At 35.9% G+C, this 16481-nt stretch overlaps 2 protein-coding genes across 3 annotated transcripts; both read left to right on the top strand.

Moving 5' to 3' along the window:
• Positions 1 to 3482: 3482 nt before the first annotated feature.
• LOC138896936 (NAC domain-containing protein 53-like) lies at positions 3483 to 5305 on the top strand. The gene has a single exon (XM_070182614.1). It carries the CDS (start codon positions 4234 to 4236, stop codon positions 5236 to 5238), a length of 1005 nt encoding a protein of 334 aa, XP_070038715.1. The 5' UTR covers positions 3483 to 4233; the 3' UTR covers positions 5239 to 5305.
• A 4509-nt stretch (positions 5306 to 9814) lies between these two features.
• On the top strand, positions 9815 to 14222 carry LOC138891383 (phosphomannomutase-like). 2 transcript variants are annotated; one of them, XM_070182608.1, is made up of 12 exons: positions 9815 to 10026; positions 10199 to 10284; positions 10715 to 10759; positions 10862 to 10928; positions 12186 to 12262; positions 12843 to 12878; positions 13052 to 13107; positions 13175 to 13274; positions 13425 to 13520; positions 13615 to 13704; positions 13812 to 13863; positions 13982 to 14222. In XM_070182608.1, exons 2-12 carry the CDS (start codon positions 10216 to 10218, stop codon positions 14050 to 14052), a joined length of 759 nt encoding a protein of 252 aa, XP_070038709.1. In that variant the 5' UTR covers positions 9815 to 10026; positions 10199 to 10215; the 3' UTR covers positions 14053 to 14222. The 2 variants fall into 2 exon arrangements, with proteins under 2 accessions (XP_070038709.1, XP_070038712.1); XM_070182611.1 differs by lacking the exon at positions 13425 to 13520 and having other exon boundaries at positions 9895 to 10026.
• The last annotated feature ends 2259 nt before the right edge of the window (positions 14223 to 16481 follow it).

The following is a 16481-nucleotide window of genomic DNA, read 5'->3' as shown; positions in this document are numbered from 1 at the left end:
TGGTTCAATAAGATTAAGAAGCCATGATGGAATGATCAGAACATTAACAGATGTTCGGTATGTACCGGGTTTGAAGAAGAATCTCATCTTTGTGGGAGCCCTAGAATCAAAAGGGTTCAAAATCATTGCAGAAAATGGAGTGATAAGAATATGCTCCGGTACACTAGTGGTAATGAAGGCCAATCGGAAGAACAATAACATGTACCGCTATCGTGGTAGTACAGTTATTGGGATAGCAACAGTGACATCCAGTGATGACAAAGAGGCAGAAGCAACCAGGCTATGGCACATGCGCTTGGGACATGCTGGAGGGAAATCCTTGAAAGCTCTATCTAATCAAAGATTTTTAAAAGGCGTAAAGACTTGCAACTTGGAGTTTTGCGAGCATTGTGTCAAAGGGAAACAGACAAGGGTTAAATTTGGTACAGCGATCCATAATACTAAAGGCATTTTGGATTATGTACACTCTGATGTTTGGGGTTCTTCTAAAACACCTTCATTGGGTGGGAAGCACTATTTTGTAACCTTTGTTGATGATTTTTCCCGAAGAGTGTGGGTGTATACAATGAAGAGGAAAGATGAAGTGTTGGGAATTTTTCTCAAATGGAAGACGATGGTGGAGAATCAAACAGGCAGGAGGATCAAGTGTATTCGCACAGACAATGGAGGTGAATACAAAAATGATCATTTCAATAAGGTCTGTGAAAATGATGGCATCGTCCGACACTTCACTGTCAGACATACACCACAACAGAATGGAGTGGCAGAACGTATGAACCGGACTTTACTGGAGAAGGTACGGTGTATGTTGTCCAATGCTGGCTTGGGCAAAGAATTTTGGGCTGAGGCAATTACATATGCATGCCACCTAATTAATCGTCTACCATCTGCTGCTATTGATGGCAAGACACCATTTGAAAAATGGTATGGAAAACCTGCTGTAGATTATGACTTTTTGCACGTGTTTGGCTCAATTGCATACTATTATGTGAAAGAGTCAAAATTGGATCCGAGAGCAAAGAAGGCTATATTTATGGGGATTACTTCTGGAGTCAAAGGATACCGCTTATGGTGTCCAGAGACAAGGAATATTATATTCAGCAGAGATATTACCTTTGATGAATCTGCCATAACAGATAAGGTGACAGTTGAAGATGTCAAACAAACTGGTGGTGTATCAAAGCAGGTGGAGTTTGAGGGAAAATTTATTTTTCCTACACAAGAAGCAGAGGAGGAAACTCATGAAGATTACCCTCTGGAAGAAGAGCCAGTAGAGAGGGAGATTCCAACTTAGGAATCTCGACAACAACTTGAATCAATAGCAACCAGCAGGCCAAAAAGGACAATAACGAAACCTGTTCGTCTCATAGAGACGGTTGCTTGCGCAACCTCAATTGTAGCTGATGGTATTCCTACCACTTATAAAGACGCAATCCAAAGTTCAGAAGAAGATAAGTGGAGGATTGCCATGAATGAAGAAATGCAGTCCCTTCATCAGAATCATACATGGAAATTGGCCAATCTTTCGAAGGGAAAGAAAACAATTAGGTGCAAATGGGTATTTGCAAAGAAAGAAGAATTTCCTAACCAAGAAGATGTTCGCTACAAAGCAAGATTGGTGGCCAAAGGATATGCTCAGAAGGAGGGAATTGATTACAATGAAGTATTTTTTCCAGTTTTAAAATATTCCTCCATTAGAATTATGTTGGCTTTGGTAGCACAGTTGGATTTGGAACTAGTTCAGATGGATGTAAAAACTGCATTTTTACATGGAAACTTGGAGGAGAAAATCTACATGAATCAGCCAGAAGGATTCAAAGTTGCTGGAAAAGAAAATATGGTATGCAAACTTAAAAAATCGTTGTACGGATTGAAACAATCTTCTAGACAATGGTACAAGTGATTTGACAAGTTTATATTGCGGCAAGGGTACAAGAGAAGCAAATACGATCATTGTGTGTATTTGCGCAAACTTAATGATGGTTCCTTTGTATATCTTCTCATATATATTGATGATATGTTGATAACTTCCAAGAATTCGGAAGAAATTGATAAGTTGAAGATTCAACTGAAGGAGGAGTTCGAGATGAAGGATCTGGGTGAGGCAAAGAAAATTCTTGTCATGGAGATAATAAGAGATAGACGTTCAAAGAAACTCTGTTTATCTCAGAAAGAATATTTGAAGAGAGTACTACAGCGTTTTGGCATAGATAAGAAGACTAAGCCAACTAGTACGCCACTTGCTCCCCATTTTAAGCTAAGTACTACTATGTCGCCAAAGAATGAAACTGAACAGGAGTATATGTCAAGGGTACCATACGCAAATGCTGTTGGTAGCTTGATGTATGCAATGGTTTGTACGAGATCTGACATATCACAAGCCGTTGGAGTTATTAGCAGATATATGCATAATCCAGGAAAGGAGCATTGGCAAGCTGTGAAATGGATTCTACGGTATATTCATAGTACTGTAGATGTTGGGTTAGTTTTTGAGCAGGAAGGCAATCGGTCTGTAGTTGGATATTGTGACTCAGATTTTGCGGGTGATCTGGACAAACGAAGGTCAACTACTGGTTATGTGTTTACTTTTGCAAAGGCACCAGTTAGTTAGAAGTCTACTTTACAGTCAACAGTTGCTTTGTCTACAACAGAGGCAGAGTACATGGCTATTACAGAGGCTGTAAAGGAGGCAATTTGGCTTCAGGGGTTGCTAAAGGAGCGTGGTATTGAACAAAAAAATATTACAATTTTTTGTGATAGTCAAAGTGCTATTCAATTAGCGAAGAACCAAGTTTATCATGCAAGGACGAAGCACATTGATGTTCGGTATCATTTCCTACGAGAAATCATAGAAGAATGTGGAGTCACGATGAAGAAAATTCATACTACGGAGAACCCTGCTGATATGCTGACAAAAGTGGTGACTGCGATCAAGTTTCAACATTGTTTGGATTTGATCAACATTATTGAACACTAAAGATTGAAGATGAAGACACAACCAAAATTTGTTATTGAGAGAAAATTGAAGATGTGGAATTTTGCCAAGGTGGAGATTTGTTGAAATTGTCAAAAGTCCCACATCAGTGGAATTTTGAATGGAAATTTCACCCTATAAAAGGAGACCTAATGTTTAGGATTTAAACACACCTCTCATTTGTATTTTTATCTTCTTAAGGCATTTGTATCTTTTCTCTTTAGTATTATTTCACTTGTAATTTTGGAGTGGAATAAAATATTGATTGTGTCCGAGGAAGTAGGCATAATTGGCTGAACCTCGTAAATTCTGGTGTTCTTTTATTGTTGTCTTATTGTCTTGTTTATTATTTAGTGGTTGTCATAATTTTTGGTATAATAGTTGTGACTCATTCACACTATATACATTTGGTTTCCGCAACATAATTCATAAGAAAGTACCCACAGATGACATAATTTCTAGATTTGGAATTACAGGGCCACCTAGGTGTTGTTGCTGCAAAGTCTTAAAGTACTATTTTTGTTTTTTTTAACTTTATAATACAATTAATTTGTTCTATAAGTAAGTCCACAATGTAAATTAAAAAATTATAATATTTAAAGTAAAAAAGAAGAAGACAAAAGTTGATAATTTAGAGGGTAAAATGAGTATTTGGCAATCAAAAGTTTGAAAAATCTAGTTGAGTGATCTTTTGATTGCTATCGGCATAATTAAATGACTTTTCTGTTACAAACGAAAGAAAAATGACTTTAGTAGATAATTTCAAGTAGTTGGGTGACCATTTGAGTAATACACTCTATAATATCACATTCCAAAAAAAAAAAAAAATAGTGGACGAGCCACAAAATAGATAAAGGAAATAAGAAAAGCTAGTACATTTAAGTAATTATATATGCTAGTTATAAAGAAAAAGACGGGAAAATATCATAAAGTAAGGAAAGTATATATGGCATCACGATCCTTCTCCACATATCCCATCCAATCAACAACTTCCACGTAAAACCCTAAAAGAAATAAGGAAATAAATCATGCATTGAAAAATACGCTATATATTCAATTCCACGCCCCATATAGCTATAAATATAGAGTACCTCAAAACTCAACCATCAATTCATAGCTAGTAACTGTATCCGTTGTTGATCGATCATCAGTAACAACGTACGTACTAGGGTTTTCGCCAGTCTACTATTTCTTTCTTACTCATATATTCGTCAGATAACAATATTTTAGCTTGTTTCTTCGCGTCAGTACTACTGTTAATGGAGTATTCTCAGGCTAAGTGTTTTTCTCGTTCGATGGGTCATCGCTTTCATCCGACGGGCAGGGAAGTGCTCAAGTATCTAGTAGGGTTTGTGAGAGACGAGCCACTTCCCTTTCAGAATGAACTCATGCAAGTGGCGGATCTCTACGCCGACAAGGAGCCATGGCAGATTTTCGAAGCTTATGATAGGGGAAACAACAACAACAACAACACTCGTTACTTCATAACTCCGCAAAAGAAAGAGAAACCTACGTGGAAAAGAGTTTCAAGAACTGTTGGGAAGGGCACTTGGAAGCTTCAAAACAAAGGTCGAGATGTGTTTGATGATAAAGGGAGACTCATGGGCTACGTGAAAAGTTTGAAGTACATCCCCGCTAATAAATCGTCAAACAACGTGAATGGCGAGTGGTTGATGACTGAGTACTCTTTGTTTGATCGTTATCTCGTTGCTAGGGAGACTAAGAACAAAGGTTTCGTAATTTGTAAGATCAAGAAGAAAGGCAAACCTGGTGACAAGAAAAATGGAAACAATATTGAGGAGGTAGTTAATGATGAGAAGATGAGAGAAATTGAAGAATTTATCAAGTCCGTGCTGCAAGAAGATGTTCAAGTTGAAGACAATGGAATAAGATCGAGTGGTACTATAGCAAAGGATGATCAAGAGAATAATATTATCCAATACGTAGAGGGAGATCAAGTTAGAGACCATGTACTTGGTTTGTTGGGCTCCCCAGAGGATATTGTTAATGGCGTGGATGATGAGAATGTTCAATATTGCGTAGATCAGGGAGATGAAGGCCAAGTCCATTTACTTGAAGAATATATTGATTCCGTTATGCAATCAGAAGATGTTCAAACTGAAGACAATGGAATAATAATGTCGAATGATATTATAGCAAAGGATGATCAAGAGAATATGGAATACCAAGTCGAAGACCATCAACATGCTACTTTGTGGGCTTCCCCGGAAGATGTCAATCTCGATACTATCAATTTCTGTTAGTTAAAGGATATATTTGCTAGATAATATATGTAGTTTAATCCCAAGCTAGCTCTTAGATAAAGTTACAAACCTGTACTACAATACTATGATTTATCAATAAATAAAATTATTATTTATTTAAAATACTGATCGATTTCGGTCGGTATTTAAAAATTAAAAAAAAATTAATTAGTACCGACCGATTTCGGTCGGTAATTAAAGTTTGACAGTCAGTCAACACTTTAAATAAACCGACCGACTTTGGTCGGTACACGTTAGCGACCATTATTTTTTCGAATAATTAAAAGCGGTCGGAAATTAGTCGATTTTTATCAATTTTCGACCGATTTCGGTCAGTTTTGGTAGACGAATTTACACAGTTTCATTGTTTGTTATAAGAAGCATTACAAAACATAGTCGATTTTTTTTTCCACATTTTATAGATGCAATATTGAACGATTCCATGATGTGTGTGCCTAGCTATATATAAGAAAGCACTTCCATGTGAATGTGAAATCCATGAGCAGTTCAATCAGAGTCGGAATCAAGATTTTAAGTTTATGGATTCAGAATTTTAGTGCGCTTAAGTTACTAGGTTCTAAATTAATAATCTGTGCATATTAATAAATTTTTTAAAACAAATACAATATTTGAACCAAAAAACTGAGTTCGGTCGAACACATATTCCGCATGCTAGCTCCACCCTGAGTTCAATTATGTACTTAATAAATGGCAATGTGAGGTTTGTATTCTAAGGTAAAATTATTGTCACAATATCAACCCTTTTGAATTATTTACTAATCCACATTTATTGTAAATAATCTCTTTTAATTACCTACTAAATAATATGATAAACAAAAATATGCATGGAGTTATGTATAATATCAAAGTAAACAAGAATTTTATTAGCCAATGTTTGTATTTTGCATTGTGATGACCCAAAAGGTCATCTTATGTTTTAGAACTCGAATCTATGCTCTTAAGCCTTAAAAATCTCATTTTTACCCTCCTCGATTTGCGTGCACAGTCCGGGCAGGTTTCTAGAAAGCTTTTATGTTGAAAATTAATGAAAATAAGAATTTTTGCCTTAAAAATTAATTTTAGTTGACTTCGGTTAATATATTTGGTAAACGGGCCCGTATCCATATTTTAATGGTCCCAGTAGGTCCGTATCGAATTATGGGACCTGGGCGTATGTCCGAAATTGAATTCGGAGGTCCCTAGCTTGAGTTATGAATTTTTGATGAAACTTAAAAACCTGAAAATTATTTGTTTTTAAAATTAATTTATATTTGTCAATGTTAGTATCGGGTCTGTATTTTGATTTCGGAGCCCGGTACAGGTTAATTATGATATTTAAGACTTGTCTGTGAAATATGGTGAGAAACGGAGTTGATTTGACGTGATTCGGACGTCTAGTTGAGAAAATAGAAATTTAATAGTGTTCTTAAGAATTTCATTTGATTTGGTACTAAATTCGTAGTTCTAGGTATTATTTTGGCTATTTGATCGCGCGAGCAAGTTCGTATGATGCTTTTTGACTTGCGTGCATGTTTGGTTTGGAGCCCCGAGGGCTCGGGTGAGTTTTGTATAGGTTACAGAGTGATTTGGACTTAGAAAAAAATAGCTAGTGTGCTTCAGCTGTGTTGTAGGCCTCAGACCTCGCAAATGCGAGGTCATGGTTGGCATTTGCGATCATTGTTGAGGTCGCATTTGCAAACTTCTCATCGCAAATGCGAAGAGAAGCTGGGCCAGCCTGTGTTCGCAATTGCGAACTTTTCTTCGCATTTGCGAAGGGAGTCTGGGAGGGGTATAGATCGCAAATACGATATTTTGTCCACATTTGCGAGGTCAGTGATCGCAATTGCGATACTTTCCTCGCATTTGCGAAGGGTAGTGGGATTGTGAAGGCTTCGCAATTGCAATAGTCCCTTCGCAATCGTGAGCTTCGCATTTGCGAAGCTCAGGTCGCAAATGCGACGTCTGCAGCTGAACAAAATGATTTTTGGACGGGAATTTTCATTCACTTCCTAAATTTTCAAGACCTAAAACACAAGAGGTGATTTTTCAAAGACCATCTCTTCCCCAAATCTTAGGTAAGTGATTCTAAACTGGTTTCTTTCAATCTTTCACTACATTTTACAAGATTTCAACCAAAAATCTAAGGTTTTCACGGTAGAATTAGGGGTTTTGGGTAGAGAGTAGGGATTTCGGAAATTTGGGGATTTAGACCTCAATTTGAGGTCGGATTCCAAAATTAATTATATATTCGGGCTCGGGGGTGAATGGGTAAATGGAATTTGGTCCGAACCTCGGTTTTGACCAAGCGAGCCCGGGGTCGATTTTCGACTTTTTGGAGAAAAATTTAGAAAATCTAAATTTATGCAATGTAATTGATTCCTTTAGCAAAATTTGATATTATTGAGTCATTTTTGAATAGATACGAGTGGTTTGGAGGTGAATTTCAAAGGAAAAGCTGTGATTGAGAATTAAGTGGCCTTCAGAGCAAAGTAAGTGTTGTGTCTAACTCTGACTTGAGGGAATTAGGAACCTTAGATTGTTTGCTAAGTGAAATTCATGTGAGCGGCGTATATGTGAGGTGACGAGTACTTATGCGCCGCCAATTTTCTTGTTTTTCATGTTTCTCTGTTTTTCTTATATTGTCTTATTCCTATGCCAAATTGCTAAGTGTTATACTGGTGCTGTTCAAATTATCGTTCTTATCATGTTTACGGAATTTTCTGGTAATAATTGAGTTTTTATTTCAAAGTTGAGATTGATATTATGGAACTAAATGTTGAAGTAAGGTTTGTACTTATTATTCTATCTCCATGTTGTTATTCATGCATTGCATTATGGTAAGGGAGAGTGTTAATGCACGAAGGGTGATGCCGTGTCATATTGTGAGTGTTAATGCACGAAGGGTGATGTCGTGCCATATTGTGAGTGTTAATGCACGAAGGGTGATGCCGTGCCATGATATGAGAGTAAAAGCACGAAGGGTGATGCCGTGCCGTTTCTATTAATTTTATGGTGAGATTGAGAGTAAAAGCACAAAGGGAAATGCCGTGCATTTTTCTTTACTGTATTCATTATTCCTATTGATTCATGGTATATTGACTGCTCCGGTGATCATTCTGTTGTAGTTCTTTATCTGTATTCCCCTTAGTATGTCTCCCCTCCCGACATTTCATATTTAGTTCTTCATTCTTGTTATTTGCGTATACACTGTTAAATTGTATATGTTGATTGTAGGTGCTACTTCGTCGAGGTTAGGCTCGACACTTACCAGTACATGGGGTCGGTTGTACTGATGCTGCACTCTGCACTTTATGTGCAGATTTTGATACCGGCTCAGGTTGATCGAGATTTGCTATTGACCCATTGTCCGGAGACTCAAGGTAGATCTGTCGGCGTTCACATACCTTAAAGTCTCTGTCTATCTTTTTATGTCCTACTGTTTTCTTTCATTTAGACAGTTGTATTTTTTTCAGACTATTACTTGTAGTAAATTCTAGAATGCTCGTGAATTGTGACTCCAGATCCGGGTGGTAGTAATTAATACAATTTTATGATATTCCGCACTTAATATATTTCATCTTAGTTAATTAATATTAATTACTGAATGGTAATAAAAAATTAGTTAATGATTCTCTAACGTTGGCTTGTCTAGCAAAGTGAAATGTTATGCGCCTTCACGGTCCCGTCGGTGGAAAATTTCGGGTGGTGACATGCACTCTACATTTTTTATTTATTACAATTTATAAATAAATTATTTATTTAAATAAAATTATTATTTATTAAAAATCCCGACCGAAATCGATCGGTAATTGAAGTTTGACAGTTAGTCAACACTTTGAATAAACCGACCTACTTCGGTCGGTACACGTTAGCGACCATTATTTTTCCGATTAATTACAAGCGGTCGAAAATTGGTCGATTTTTATCAATTTTCGACCGATTTCGGTCGGTTTTGGTGGACGAATTTACACAGTTTCTTTGTTTGTTATAAGAAGCATTACAAAACATAGTCGATTTTTTTTTCACATTTTATAGATACAATATTGAACGATTCCATGATGTGCGTGCCTAGCTATATATAAGAAAGCAATTCTATGTGAATGTGAAATCCATGAGCAGTTCAATCAGAGTCGGAATCAAGATTTAAAGTTTATGGATTCAGAATTTTAGTGCGCTTAAGTTACTAGGTTCTAAATTAATAATTTGTACATATTAATAAATTTTTTAAAACAAATACAATATTTGAACCAAGAGTTCGGTCGAACACGTATTTCGCATGCTAGCTCCACCCTTAGTTCAATTATGTACTTAATAAATGGCAATGTGAGGTTTGTATTCTAGGGTAAAATTATTGTCACAATATCGACCCTTTTGAATTATTTACTAATCCACATTTATTGTAAATAATCTCTTTTAATTACCTACTAAATAAGATGACAAACAAAAATATGCATGGAGTTATGTATAATATCAAAGTAAACAAGAATTTTATTAGCCAATGTTTGTATTTTGCACACTACATTTTTTATTTACCCATTATCCTTATATTTTGTTATTTACCCTTAAACCTTAATCTATTCATTTATTTGCAAATAGCACAACAACCAGTGACTATTCAGCTCACCTATAAACTACTTTCTGCTTCCGCTCAACTTCCCAAGTTGTCAGTCACCGTTGCCGCCTAAGCGCTATAAAATCCTCGCCGGAGCCACTCCGTTTTCTTACCGGATTTCAATTTTCCGGTGAGGATAGAGAGAGCGAACGAGATCGAGTGCTGAATTTTCTAAGGTAAGCCAAAAAGATTGATTCATTATACATTGCGATTTTGCATTTGCCAACTGTGATATACATATCTCTTACCGCATGGTTTGTATTGTTTCATTCATCTTTAGATCTTTTCGTTTTCCTTGTGTTTTTTTATTTGGAAAATGAAGTAGAAAAGTGAGATCTTTGGATGCAGTGAGAGTTGTAGACTAAATGGCTGTAAGGAAGGCTGGCTTAATTGCTTTGTTTGATGTGGATGGAACTCTTACAGCACCTCGCAAGGTATCATTGGCTCTTTGTAGTTTTCTCTTAAATTGTTCATTTGCAAGTAAAACTGTATGAGATGATACTGAATAGAGTAAGATGGATATGGAGGATCCATATAACTGATTCCATCCTATAGAGTAGAATGGATGTGGAGGATTCATATAACTGACCCCAAGTAATAGTGTAGTAGTAGTAGTAGTTGTTGTTGTTTTGTAACTTAAACTATGTTCTAATGTTTGCTTATCGTGATTGGAGATGAGATTTCTTGCTTGCATGTACAAATATTGTCTAGAATTCATTAGTGTTTCAGATGTCCCCCTCTCATGATGTTTCAGATGTGCTCCTTCTTTTTCTTTCTTTTTAAACCAATTTACTTCCTAGTCAAGTTTATCATCCCTTTAAAGATTTTGAATTTTCTTCTTTCGAATTTCCCTCACACTTTCAGGTAGTTACTCCAGAAATGTTGGAGTTCATGCGGGAACTCAGAAAGGTAGATGATCTTTGTAATATATTCCTTATTTTCCTCCTTGTGGAGAAGTCTTATTCTTTGTAGTTGTTATTTTAAAAAAATCCTTCAAGTTTGTCTTTACAGGTTGTCACTGTTGGAGTTGTTGGAGGTTCAGACCTTGTCAAGATATCAGAACAGCTTGGAAAGACAGGTTAGTTTAGCCAGATTTCAGTGAGAGATTTATAGTTAATGATTCACGGTTGATGACCTGAAAATTTGTGGATAGGATTGTAGTTGATGTGCTGCATCAGTTCAACTAGAGCTCATGTGTGTAGCTCTGAACCTAAAGTTCCTCCTAGCATTAGTGCAAGAGTAGAACCATGGTTGCATCAGCCTAAAGGCTAATGGAAGAACATTGAACGAATTTAGATTTGGAGATTTTGTTTTACTAGGTACCCTTTTTGTTATGGCTCCATCTAAGCTGATGAAATTGTTTTATCCTCCTAAATTTGGTTCCGTCCTTTGAGGTCCTTGTGTGTTCACATGAGAACTATCCCATGGAAGTGTAGATATGTCATATGTAGTAAGTTGCTACCCCTTCATCCCCCAAATGACCAGAAAAGAAAGGAGAAACAGTCATGATGTGATCACCTCATCCTCTGGTTGTATAGTATCTTTCTTTCTCCAGAGGAAAATTTGAGCCTAAATACAAGGAAAGCAATCCATCTTTGACACACTTGGAACTGTTGGCACTCTGTGTATCTTACATGATTCAAACAGTCAAAATAAATCAAATGGCTAGCCACTGAAAAGAATGTGCCTGTCTCTTTGAGGGTGTCTTTGAGGACTCTCATGAAGGTCACCTGAAAGTTTAATATACATGGACCTTCAAATTGGAAAAAAAAAAAGAAGAAGAGAATAAAGAAAGAAATACACTCTTTGTGAAACCTTAGTTGTTGACGTTAAGCATTTTAGGTGTGCCATTAATCATAAAGCCCCTGCGCTCTCCAGCTTCTTTCCTTCCCCATTGCCCAAGTCTCTTTTGCTTACTCGTTCCATCCTAAAAGACTTCTCCCTTCCATTTATGTCATCCCAATATGCTGTCCATTTTCATTTAGATGTCATCTGTTCCTGTCAATACTTTATGCAGTTTTTAGTTTTATACTTCTTAAAATGCATTCCACTTTCAACCTAGTAAAAATCTCAAATATTTAGAAAGAGTATCCATTAAACTCATTTTTGTACCCACTTCTATGGTAAATATGCATATATTCGACGCTGTACCCTTAAGCTATATGTCCAATTAATCTAGGAAAATGACAACAGGAAAATGGGTGTTTATTGTGCCTTTTAACTTCTTCTCATGATTATCTTGGATAACAAATATTGGAAAATACGGCTCTTGGATTGATGTGGTAGTTACCTACTTCTTCTGTGTATTGACTTCTCTTATACATTTTGTATGCAGTTACAAAAGATTATGATTATTGTTTCTCTGAAAATGGCCTTGTAGCACATAAGGATGGGAAGCTTATTGGAACACAGGTAATGGGAAAGATTTGGATTTAATCTTATAATTTTGCTTTCGATTGTGGTTTTGGTTAAAGTCGAAAGATATCTTTGGATACTATGACTTCTTTTTCTCTACGCCTGCACCATAGAAGCTTTAATGAGGAAGGGGACACTGATACCTATGCAGGTTATGTATATCATGTCATGTTTTGCCTTTGTTCGATACTTAAACTGAGATTTCATTTGCTCTTGGGAGTATTTGGCCTCAAATTTTAACCAAATCCTTTTGTGTCCAAACATAAGCTTGTTATTGAAACTTTTTAACATGAGAATAAAATGTAGTTGCAATTTGTCACTCAAGCCCAGTTTGCAACTTTTCACCCAAGTTATAGTTTAGTCCTGAACTGTTAGTTCCAGTTTGTATGTTTCTTCATAGAAATGAAAACTTTGTCTACCAACTGCCATTTACGTAGATAATAATATCAAGAGTTGAGGAATGACTTCAAGATATGTCCCTATGTTCCCATTTTGGAACACATTGCTATATTCTTTCTTTTAATTGCTCATTTGTGAAGCGATTTCTTCTTAAAGTGATGTGAACCCCTTTATGCAGAGCTTGAAGTCATTTCTTGGCGATGAGAAGCTCAAAGTAAGTGATTGCTTCTTCCGCTTAATGATTTCTCCATAAGAACCAAGTATTAAAGAGGTCAATGTACGTTATTGTGTAAAGTCGGGAGGGAATTTTACAGTCTTACCTGCCTAAACTAATGATAGCATATGTGGAAGACCAAGATGTGTTGATGAACTGAAAATGATGTGCAGGAATTTATTAACTTTACACTCCACTACATTGCTGACTTGGATATTCCAATAAAGAGGTGAGCATAATGAAAGATTTAGTGAGCTTGTTTCTGGCAAAAATCTTAGTCGCTGTCTCTTTTGCAGAGGAACATTCATCGAGTTTCGAAGTGGCATGCTAAATGTATCACCCATTGGGAGGAATTGTAGTCAGGAAGAAAGGGATGAGTTTGAAAAGTATGACAAGGTATAAACACTTATTCTAGTTTATCACAGAAAAAGAAAAAGTATAATCGCTTCCTGCGGTACTGCAAATCGTGATTGCAGCTATTTTACTAAGATGTGCTTCTTCCTTTTTGATTGTTCTTAAAGTAATGGCTTAACAAAATATATCCAGGTTCAAAAGATACGTGAAACAATGGTAACAGTGCTCCGCCAAAAATTTGTACACCTTAATCTCACCTTTTCTATTGGAGGCCAAATCAGTTTTGATGTGAGCAGCTCAAGTCTTTGCTTGCGCTAAGTAGTCTTTTAGTTCATAACAGTAGCTTCTCAAGGGATAACTTGGAAAATTTTGCTTGTGTTAGGTTTTCCCTCAAGGCTGGGATAAGACATATTGCTTGAGATACCTCGATGAATTTAACGAAATTCACTTCTTCGGGGACAAGACATACAAGGTACTATGTCCTTATATACTTGAAGCTCTTTTCTTTAGTAGTTACATGGTCCTAGAATCTCTGGATAGTTTGGTTGAGAGTGAGTGTCTTTCTTTATAACTGAACAGGGAGGAAATGACTACGAAATTTTTGAATCCGAAAGAACTGTTGGTCACACAGGTCAGCATAATTCTTCAATTCATTCTTGTCATATTTGGATTATTCCTAAGAACCACATTACAAATTTATTGCGGTTCTTCTTTAAATATATTTTTTACTTTTCTGTTGCTTACTTCAGTTACTAGCCCGGAGGATACCGTAGAGCAGTGTTCTATTCTTTTCCTTGGCAAGGATAACGGAAGTTCTTGAGCATGCCGCAATTTTCCTCTATGCGGTTGTATGCCAGTATTTGGAAGATGCTTGTAATTGAGTTTACTCATCAAAATCTGCATTATCTAAATGTACATTTCATTCTTAAAGTTATTATCATTTGCAAATATATTTTTAATATAATTATGGAGAGTAAGCATTTGGTACAAGTACAGGGAGTATTTTAGCCAATATTTAGACTTTATTGCATTTCTAAGAATGCAAATTCGAAATTAACATACACATGCTATCTCGTTCGTCACGAAATTAACAGGGAGTATGATAGCTTCTGCAGTTTACAGAAAAATAAAATTCTAAGCTAGTAAACATCAAATGTTAGATCACAATTAACGATGAAAAGAGTGCAACAATAGTGTTATATTTCAAACACAAGTCTGTAAAATCTTTACGAGTGCAAAATATTGTACCCTCTAGAACAGCAAGGCTATCACATGTTTCTCACCTAACTAGAGTAAGAAATAATCTCGATGGAGATCGAGATCCTCTTTCCCTATTTTATATTTTTTCTCCAATTTCAACACTAGTCTAAAACAGAGTGTTTCAAATTTTCTTTTCCAAATTAAATTCACGTGCGGACATAGTTTCTTTTGGCAATGCAGTTTTCTGAAATTTCCCCTAAAATGTGCACTTTTGGTTCAATAATTCTAGTGGTATATTGTTTTTAAGAGAATACCATAAATATGTAAGCATTTGTAGAATGCGACTTAGATAAATCATAACAGAAAGAATAGAGGCTAGTCATTATTATACATGCCATAGATTCCATATGCCGAATTCGATTTATAGGAAGTATTGATAAGTGTGATTTATAAGTCTTATTTGATTCATAAGTCAAATTTGACAAAATGCAGTTCATGAGTCGCAAATGCAATCTATAAATTATAGGCCAAATAGGTGTACGACCTCTTAAACTTGGCTCCAGTTTCCATTTTGATACTTTAACTTAGCGTTTTTCCTATTGAACACTTTAATATTATATAAAGTGATATATTGAACACTTTACTCATAACCAGTAAAAACAATAAGGTGCATGTAATTCACACATGAATGACTTAGCAAAATGACAAATAAGAGGGAGACACGTGGCATTTGGGTCCAAATAGTCAAAAAGAAGTTTTGAAAACAAAAAAAGATTTATTTTAAACACCCCCTCCCACCGTCACCTTCTTCCCAACCACCCCCTTTCTTTTTTCATTCTATGGAATCCCACCAGCCCCTTTCATAGAAACCCACCTCTGCCTTCCCCAATCTCCTTGGCTCTTCAACCACCAGAAGACTACCGTTTTCATCTGCCAAAAGGAAAAAACACATATACCGTTTTTGGATTTTCAGATTTGGGGAAGGGAGAAATTTATGTCAATTTTTTTCTTTCTTTTTTGGGTTGAAAATCCCTTCTTTTAGCTAACTGGAGAAGAAAAAATCCAAGTTGAGAAAAAAAGGGAAGAAACAAAAAAGAATCCGACGATTCTAGCAACCACCGGCCATTGCTCATTTCCTTTCCTCCTTCATCTCTATTATTCTGTTTCGTTGTTGTTTTAACTGATAAAAGAGCAGAACTGAAAGAAGTAACCGGACATTTAATATTTCGGGGGCTACCATTAAAATCGGCGACATTTATCACCATTTCTGGTCTTCCATCGTTGTGATATCGGAGATTCATTCGTGTTCTGTCTATTACTGATTTCGTGGTTGATGTGTAAATGTTAAAACCTTGATAACATATTACTGTTGCTTGTAGCCTCTTTAGACCTGGCCGGAATTCTGACTTTTCCGGCGATCTCCATTAATTCCGGCAATAAAATTTATTGTCGTTCTTCTTCTGCTTTCGTTATTCGTCGGGGATCAGGTGGTTATGGGTGGCCTTTAGAAAAAAAAGTCAATTTTGATTTAAAAAAAAAAAAAACATTCTCAAACCCATTAAATTCACGCGCGTAAGAGGGGGGTAAAATACAACTCTCTTGCCATGTCAGTTTTTGTGTTTAATAGGCATACATTGATTTGGGTTGAAGTGTTCAATAGGTAATGGGCTTAGTTAAGATGTCAAAATAGAAACTGGAGCCAAGTTTAAGGGGTTGTACACCTATTTGGCCTAAATTATATTTACTGAATGCAATTTATGTTTCGCACACCTTATTTTTTTTTTCCTTTATCGATTCTTGGTGGTGTACTTATTCGTTTCATATAAATTTTTTTTTTAAAATTTTGCTCTTCATTTATAGTTCTTCGATAGAGAATGACTTTAGAAAAAGAATAAGAGAAATTTCTCCTACACATAATAGTGAGCAATGTAGCATATCACATATTTACTAAAAGCTTAAAAAAATCAACTAATAAGCACTTTTAATTACACACATATACATTAGTAAATTTCTATATTTATCAAAGAAATTGACAAATATTAATTATGT

Source organism: Nicotiana tomentosiformis, chromosome 1 (assembly GCF_000390325.3).
Source record: "Nicotiana tomentosiformis chromosome 1, ASM39032v3, whole genome shotgun sequence".
NCBI lineage: Eukaryota > Viridiplantae > Streptophyta > Magnoliopsida > Solanales > Solanaceae > Nicotiana > Nicotiana tomentosiformis.
This window is presented reverse-complemented; position numbering and strand designations above follow the sequence as displayed.